This window comes from Castor canadensis, chromosome 12, assembly GCF_047511655.1.
Source record: "Castor canadensis chromosome 12, mCasCan1.hap1v2, whole genome shotgun sequence".
In the NCBI taxonomy this organism is placed as follows: Eukaryota; Metazoa; Chordata; class Mammalia; order Rodentia; family Castoridae; genus Castor; species Castor canadensis.
The window spans coordinates 47,298,732-47,307,335 of record NC_133397.1 but is presented as its reverse complement, the minus strand read 5'-3'; the positions used below and the strand labels follow the sequence as shown (position 1 = coordinate 47,307,335).

Genomic DNA, 8,604 nt, shown 5'->3' with positions numbered 1-8,604 from the left:
ATCTAGTCAAGATTCCCTGATTTTTAAAAGAGACACCACGGCTTTTAAGTTTCTTGTGCACCCAAGAAAACCAGAGCCAGTTCAATGACAGCACAACATTGATGAGTGCCATCAACTTACGATGTATCTCCAGTGGAGATGTGTGACAAAAACGTGGTCCCCATGACCGACTCAACCTAGAATGCTACTTCTTATCCCAACAGCCTTATTTTTACTGCTTGTCACTCTTCAGATTCATACTTAGCAAGACCAATGTTATCCTCCATCCTGGAGCAATAAAAGTTGTACAATTACTCAATATTACAGTGGTAAAATGAATGTACACACTCCTTCAAATATCAGTTAACTGGAAGAACTCTAGGAAACCCATAATTCACCCAGGCAGGACTGAAGATCCTGACCCTGTGTGGCTCCTACCTCCTGGGCATGTCCTGACTGGGGTCCCCTGACAGTTCTATTCTCACTCCGTCAAGTGCAGTAAGAGGGCAAGTACCACAGATCTGTGAACAGCTCACATTATGTACAAGATATTCTATGTCTATGTAAAACAGTAAGACTCCAGGATTACTGGGCTGGGGAGGCAGCTCAGTAATAGAATGCTTGCCTACCACAGGCGAGGTGCTGGGTTTGGTCACAGCACCACACAACAAAAACAAAACACAAAAACACACACAGGATCGTGTGGGCTTCCAGCCATCTGCATGGCTTTATCCAGAGTTGACTGTAATTAACCAGAACTATTTTCAAGATGTTTTTTTTTTTAGTGGTGGTACTGAGGTTTGAACTCAAGACTTTGTACTTGCTAGGCGGGCACACTCTACTGCTTAAACCACCACGCCTCCAGCCCAAGATGCTCTCTCTTAACTAAATATTTTGGTTTGTTGAAAACTGAACGACTTAATTCCAACCCTGAGTAAGGCAAGGGTAAAAGGGTATCATGGTGGACATGAGCAAGAGGTTAAAACAGTAAGCTCTCAGTTTGCCAAGAGCTACGAGAAAGTACTAGTGTCATTTGCTGTGAAGCCTGGGACTAATGTCACAACAGGCTTGGTGGTTGTGGAATTTTTGGGTATCTGAACTACCAGTGGTACAGAGTCAAAAGACCCCAGATAAAACAGGACAGGCGTATCACTTACATGATTCTATGGCCCAGGGCCACATGTGGCCTGTTGCCTGTTTTTCGTATTAATCATCTATCCACGTAAAACTGAATTTACACCTTAAACATTTAAAAAACAAACCAAAAGAACACTGTATGGCATGTGAAAAGTCTATGAAATTCACATCTTTCCCTCAAAACAGTTTAACAGAACATAGCTGCATCCACTTGCTTGATAGTATCATGGATGGTGACCTTTGTTCTGTAAGAATTGAAGCAACTGAGGCAACTGAGACAGTGTGGTCAGCAAGGTCTCGAACGTTGTATTACCTCTGGCCCTTTACAGAAAAAGTTTGCCTATACATGTGTCAAAGCTCATTATAGGAAGCTGTCTGGTAACTTTGTCATAAATAAACGATCAAATGTGGATGACTCACACTTGCATTATTCTGTTTGCTATAGTTATCACAGCTGCTGTGTATGCCATATGGGTCTAAGAGGAAAATGTCTAAGAGGAACCCAGACAGAACAGAGTTTTCCATTTACCATTCCTTCCTTTGCATGCACACACAGGAGAGGAAAAACAACCCTCAGTCACCATACTAGATTTAAAAGCATTTAATGACATAGCATATATTTAACAGATAGGGCAAAAGTTGAGAGGTACAGGTCGTACATAGGAGCACCAGGCCTGAGCGACCACTCCCTGTTCAGGCCCAGCCTCTGGAGTTCACTCCTATCAATGCCATTTTGATTGTGCAGGAGGATGAAAATTTGTCATTACAATAGTTACAGTGACAGAGAAATGCACACTATGTATCAAATAGCAAGGTAATGAAGCAAATTATAACACAGTGTGGCAATGCACGAGCAAGTAACCATTAGAGTAACATTACTTTGTCCAGTAAATGCTTCAGTTCCACTTGTACACTTACCAATGATTTAAAGGGTTTATTATACATCTAGTTTTATTATACTTTGTACTAGAATTATCTCAAACATACAATATAATGTATTTCAGCAAAAAAAAAAAAAAAAGGTTGAAATTACAGATTATTTAAAACAGTATCAATTTCTACTCCTTCGTGTACACTGACCTTCCGAGCCCTCGTGGTGGATGAGGCAGAGAAGCCGCATGTCTTGGGTTAGTAAGTGATGCCAGATGCAAATGGAGCTGCCTCTGGCTGCAGCAGGATAATACACAACCTGTGTAATAAAGGTCAGACCCATCATGGGCACGTGTAATAGTCAAGACTCAGGGGAACCACTGGAAGTAACTTGAGCTTGGCATCAGGATCGGTATATTTTGTCTCTGGTGAACACAGGAAGTGTTGTTTAAGCACCGCTGCCTTGCAAACCAACAGCACTAGAGGCGGGTTACTTCCAACACAGCCTCACAAAATTGAGGAACAGTTTAAATATTGAGATCTAATCTATATAATTTCATTAAAAAAAAAATCTGGCCTTCCCTCTGCACCTCAAACTTTTGTAACTTGGAGATAAAGTGTTTAGGTTTATTTCCCCCACCCCCCAGAAATGCTCTATAAATTAAAAAAAAAAAAGAAAGAAAAATCAATCACATGGAGGGAACATTAGGCAAGAATAATGTGTTGGTCTGAGCTTGCATGCTGGAATCTCATTGAAAAGGTAAGAGAAGGGCAGGACACAACAGAAAGGAGTTCACTTCTTTTTGCCAAAAAGGCTGAACCGCTTCTCTTTGTCTTTCTCTTTGTCCTTCTCCCGCTTCCCAGGACTGGAATCGCTGGTGATGGTGACAACGCTGGTGGGTAAGGTCTGCGCCCGGCTGGATGCTGGCGTGCTCTGGGTGCTGGCAGACATGTCGTGTTTATCAGAGGTGATGGCGGAGGAGATGGCCTGGATCCATGTGTTCATTTCCTCCTGGGTAGAGGAGGAGACAGAGATGAGGCTTGGCAAAGAGGGGTGCTGTGAAGTGCCCTGGCCCCAGCTGCACGAACGTCCAAGGCCTCTGTTGGCTGGAAGGCTTGGAGGAGTGCATATGACTAGGGGTGAGCAGACTCACTTCTGGGTGCTGTATCTGAACGTACTCTGCTTTCTCAGCAGATGAAAGAGGGCACGGCTCAGCCTCTCTGAGAGAGATCAGGTTACAGAACCTGAAGCCCCACTGCTCTATGTTGAGGTCCTACAAACCTACAATTGCTGAAGACTGGGGTTGGGGCCGTGGGGTGTCAGGTCTTATCCTAGCCAGTACTCTCTCTCAAGGGGCATCTCTCTTGGCAGAAGGAGCCTTTCGAATATAAATTGTTAGGCACGCTCTCTTCTCATCACCTGACTCTCTCTTCCTTGAGGTGGAGCGCAACTGGAAAACAGCTGCTTCACTGCGTTGGGGGTTAGGGTTGCAATGGGCAGGCTCCTCCTGGAGACTGGGACTCATACCCAGTCTTGGGGTCACTCACGTGCCCCCCCCGGGAGGGGCAGGCAAGGTCTTCCAGGGGATGATGCACTGGCTCCTCTCCCTTGGAGAGGGATGCAAGATGTCATCTACATGGAGAACACTGAACACCTTCCAACGCCGAGGGTGGAGTCCACCAATGACATGAATAACATTACGAATAAAGCAGAGCAGCCTACAAACATTTGCATGCTCCTATGTATTTGAGAAAAATGAAAGTGACTTACATCATCTTTGGCTTGGAAGAGGTACTCATTGCCATCATTTAGTCTGTATTTTTCAGGAAAAAAAAGCCACAATTTAACTTCAGAAAAATAAAAAAACACTCCAGCTCCCATATCTTATGAGGAACATAAGCAGGCCACAGGATTTATAGCAGAAACACCAACAAGAGCTCTACACACATCACCAACCATGCCTGGAGACCTGCACAGTCCCAGCAATGGGCCCCTGGACATCAAGAAGTCATATAATTCACATGCCTAGGCAGCTTGGTACTTCAATCCACCAGAAGGATCTAAAAAGTCCCAAACGTATCAACATTTACCTTTGTTGTAGCAAAGACTGCCTGGATTCCTGATCACTCATCTAGACTAGATTTAAGAGGAAGCTTGTCAAAACTCTACCCCACATTTACACAGTCCAGAGCCTCTGAAAACCCTTTGCATTTTTTCTTCTTATGCATATGGCAAAAGATGAGAAGCCTCGCTTGGGAGGCCATCAGCACAATGCTGTGCGGTGTCTGGCTGGAGAAAGGTGCTGCTGGTGCAGTATGAATGTCCATGACAGTTCTGCTCTCTCAAGTGCACTAGGGGAGTGCAGGGGGAGAGCAGCCAAGGGATCAAGCTGCCTGTGCCTTCTCTGACAAACCGCCAAGTGTCCAGTTCTGCTGAGTCTACACTGCTCACAACCTGTGCTTCTCAATCACACCATTTCAAACTCTCCCTGTGTAGTCTTTGGCCAAATCCAACTGGTATGAAACATATAATTAAGACCAAAGCTTTTCAGATCCCAGGGAAACAGAGCAAATCAATGTAAGACGAAGTTACTAGCCACTAAATGTTTACTACTTTTTACATTTTTAAAAGATAAAGGCTGGGCATGGTGGCTCACCTATAATCACAGCTACTTAGGAAGATTACAGTTTGAGGCCAGCTCCAACAAAAAGCAAGATTCCATCTCAACAATCAAGCTAGGTGTGGTGGTATAAGCCCGCAACTGCAGCTATACAGGAGATGTAGGCAGAAGGATAGATGCCTAAGGCTAGTGCCAGGCAAAAAGCACGAGACCCTGTTTGAAAAATAACTAAAGCAAAAATGGCTGGTGGTGTGGCTCAAGTGGTAAATTTCTTGTCTAACAAGCATGAGGCCCTGCGTTCAAACACCAGTACCACCAAAAAAGATAATAAAATAACTTGCCCATTTCCAAAGCATGAGGAGAATTTTGGAGTGTGGATACACTCTGTGGGGAGGTGTATGTCCTACAGGAAGAGACATTTGGAACCAGATAGCTCCAGGGATTGTTGGGGAGGACCCCCCTCCCCCAATCATTTCCTGTCTGTCTCCACAGGCTCCAAGATGACTCACTCAACCTATCTTCAGAGCAAAAAATGGCAAGTCCAGGGTCTGCAAAAGCTAAAGGTCTTTTTAAGCTTCCATTAAACTGTGAGGTGTGAACACCTTATGTAAGTTGGCCCACACTATGATCAAAACCTCCTTTTCTTCTGATTTCAGCTCCCCAGAGAATCCAGCAGGGTCACTGAGATGTGCCAATCCAGGCAGGCTCACTAAGACACATGCCAGGCTGAGTTTCACTTTAGTGGGAGACTTAAAATGTCAGAGGAGAAACCCAAGCAGTATATCACAGTGGCGGTGAGGAAAAGGAAGCCCCACAATAAAGCTAAACACAGGGCCACTCTCATCGACCATAAGGCCTGTCAACACTCACCTTAGCTTGAACACGTGCTTCTTCTTTTTGTAGTCAAGGGCCACTTCACAGATGGCTTCTTTCAAACTCACAGGGACCTCACTGTGGTAAGGGATGCCAGATGCAGCAGTCTTGGCATCTTTATAGAAACCCATCTCTTGGTTATTTATGACACAATATACATTGTGCCAGGACCTGTGCACAGTAAAAAAGGATGTCAGGGGCTGTGTCACACTCACTTGAAGAGTTAAGACCCTAAGTGTCAGGAAAATGATCCTCATGTAACACCATGTGACCTCTCACTAAAAAACACTTGCTGAATTCTGCACTGAACAGTAAATGATAACACAAAATTCCTTCATGAAAACTCCGAGAACAGGGCGTATGTGGTTGCACTGAATTTGGGGAGAAACATGGCACCCTCCTCTATGAAATAAAGTACTGTAGGCTCTGCTGGAAAACACTTTTGGTGGAGCTCAGCCTCTCTGCCACACCAAGGGGGTATGACCAGCTGGGCTCCTCATTAGAAACACACAGCACTCCAGCAGGAGCCCATCCAGCCCTGGTGGCATTTTTACCTGGCTCAGCTACTCAAAAAGAGGCAGATCCAGGGCCCTTAGCACTTACTGTACCATTGGAGGGGAGGGTTAGACTAGCATAGCCTTTCTCCTTGGTTTGGTAAGCTGTCACAATATGCTAATTTTATCAGAAAGGCCTACATTAACATATGTAAGTAACCCTCAGAATGGATGGGGACCTTAGATAGCATGACTCCTGGTGCCCTACACAATTGTAGTCCTAGTCAGTCTGGTTTAGTGGTTGGGCACACAGGCTTTGGAGTCATGTAGGAGTTTCACACCGCCTTTGCCATTTAGTATAGATGTCTACACAAAGTGTGCTCATCTGTTACATTAGGGCTGCTGAGAGATAATATAAAGATTGCTATGGAGATAAGGCAAGGGGAAATGATCAATGTCTTTAAAAGAAAAATCCCAGGTGAGTGTAGCAGCTCATGTCTATAATCCCAGCTACTTGGGAGGTGGAGATTAGGAGGATTGTGGTTTGAGGTCAGCCCTGGCAAAAAGTTCATGAGACCCTATCTCAACCAGTAAACTGGGCATGGTCGTGACCTGGGCATAAACACAAGACTCTATTTGAAAAATAACCAAAACAAAAAGGGCTAGAGCAAGTGGCTCAAGTGTTAGACCACTTGCCTGGCAAGTGTAAGGCCCTGAGTTGAAACCCCAGCACACCACCCCTCCCCACACACAAAAATTCCATGAGGAATTCTACACTGAGGAAGTAACTTCACTTAAAGAAGACTCCGCAATCTCAATCTAGCATCTGGCACCTTCCTGCTATTGCCATCCACACTCAATTCCTCTCAGTAAGACGCATTCTACTCCTGGTCCCAAGGAGGAGGCAAAGCCCAGAAGCTACCAGATGCATGAAACCACAAAGCCAGCACGCACGCCCTCTGCCTCCAGCACTGCCACCTCATCTTCACATGCAGACTTCCCACTGTGCTGCCCTGCCCTGCCCTGCCAGTGCTGCTTACCTGCTTGAGGCTTTCTTGTTGTGAGCCTCCCACTCATGCTTCCGGTTTAGGAAGCCTTCCATCTGGGCAGAGGGCGTCTCCTGCGTCCTGGCTGGCAGGGTGGCGGCACTCTGTGCTGGGAGGGCAGTCTTGGCCTTGCGGTCAGAGGTGGGGGAGGGGATAGGGCTGGACTCTTTGGAGCTCGTTCTCTGTTCTGCGGCACCATTGACCATTTCGCTTGTGTCCGCGGTGTCTGCCATCTAGGGACAGCAGAGAGGCCATTCAGCTAACCCTGTAGGCCACGGGGTGGCTACATACGCTCTGACTCGCACACGTGGCTGTGTATAAATGCCTGGCACAGAGGGAGGCAGTACAGTAAAACCATTGCACACCCCACAAAGCCAGCTGGACACCAAGGACATTAGAAGGTGGGGATGGATTAATGCCCGCCCACTTGCGGGGAGATGAGAAAAGCGAAATGCCAGGATGAGTTTTACTGCACTCTGCTCCTCTGATCATTCCGTTTTCTCAGACATAGCTCAGACCATCTCCTCTTACGGTCACTTTAAAACAAAAGGACAACGGTAACGATCACACATTAAGTATGAGAGAGTGGACGTTATACAACAGCCACCTTACATCCAAGGCTGCCACCAGAAGGGCTGGAAGTTGAAGCGAAAGGGCATTCACAAACAGATGGAGACACAACTCTATCACAGCTACACAGCATTCCCCCCAAAATGCCACAAGGAAAGACCTTTCATTTCTGAAAATGCTCTTCCCCCACCCCCAACACACTGTCATGAACACATGCAGAAATTAGGACGACAGTCATGCATTTCATATCTCCCACCCCTGTTAGACTTTGGAACTTTAGGGCTGGAAAGAAATGAGGCAGGTCAACAAACACCAACTGAACCACATCTGCCGAAGGTGGATCGTGAGTGGGTTGTAGTTCGTGTTAAAGGAGCTGGAAAAGCCAATCACAGTCACTCAACACCACACGGCTATTTACCCCCAAACACAGACAGAACCAGGGCCTTCCCCATCACGGGTGGTTGATCACGGTGCCTTGCTGCACTGAGATGACAAAGCCCAGAGACAGCCAGGCTTCGACCCTGCAGGCTGGAGACGTCTTCGGGAGCGTTCCTTCCCAAGCTCACTTAAATTGTAACCCTCACGGCTTTTCGGCTTTGCAAATGTAGTAGGGTCTTGATTCATTATCGTTTTCAGCCTGTGTACCATCAACTGTGTACCATTAACTGCAGCAGCCCCCAGCTGGTACACCCAGGGATGGATTAGCGAGTTATGAAAGCTGGGTGTGACTGACGCTTTAGTGGATTACAGACAACCTGCACCCCTCATACATGGACAAACATGGAGGTGTCAATGGCACGCCCATTAGCTACATCCCCCACCACTGCTGTCCAGAATCAAAGTGACACCAATTAGCAGCAACAACCTCGGCAGGATGAGGGAGACTGGCCACCACCACTTGAACACTCACATCTGTCAACTCTAGGGAACTGGATCTATCATTTATGTCTTATCTAGGTGGCTGGGCCCAATGATCGATTTTAAATAAAACTACTGTGGGAAAGCCTGAAAATC

The 8,604-nt window shown here is 46.2% G+C and overlaps 1 protein-coding gene across 7 annotated transcripts in view; it reads right to left on the bottom strand.

Moving 5' to 3' along the window:
* Window positions 1-1,702: 1,702 nt before the first annotated feature.
* Sptbn1 (spectrin beta, non-erythrocytic 1) overlaps window positions 1,703-8,604 on the bottom strand; it is a 173,006-nt gene continuing 166,104 nt past the window's right edge. For all 7 annotated transcript variants that reach the window (XM_020184677.2, XM_020184675.2, XM_074049714.1 and 4 more), the window contains 4 exons: window positions 7,015-7,253; window positions 5,478-5,651; window positions 3,758-3,800; window positions 1,703-2,998 (listed from right to left, as the gene is read on the bottom strand). In XM_020184677.2, the coding sequence (XP_020040266.1) occupies window positions 2,780-2,998; window positions 3,758-3,800; window positions 5,478-5,651; window positions 7,015-7,253 (675 nt within the window). In that variant the 3' untranslated portion in view covers window positions 1,703-2,779. The remainder of the gene's footprint in view (window positions 2,999-3,757; window positions 3,801-5,477; window positions 5,652-7,014; window positions 7,254-8,604) is intronic.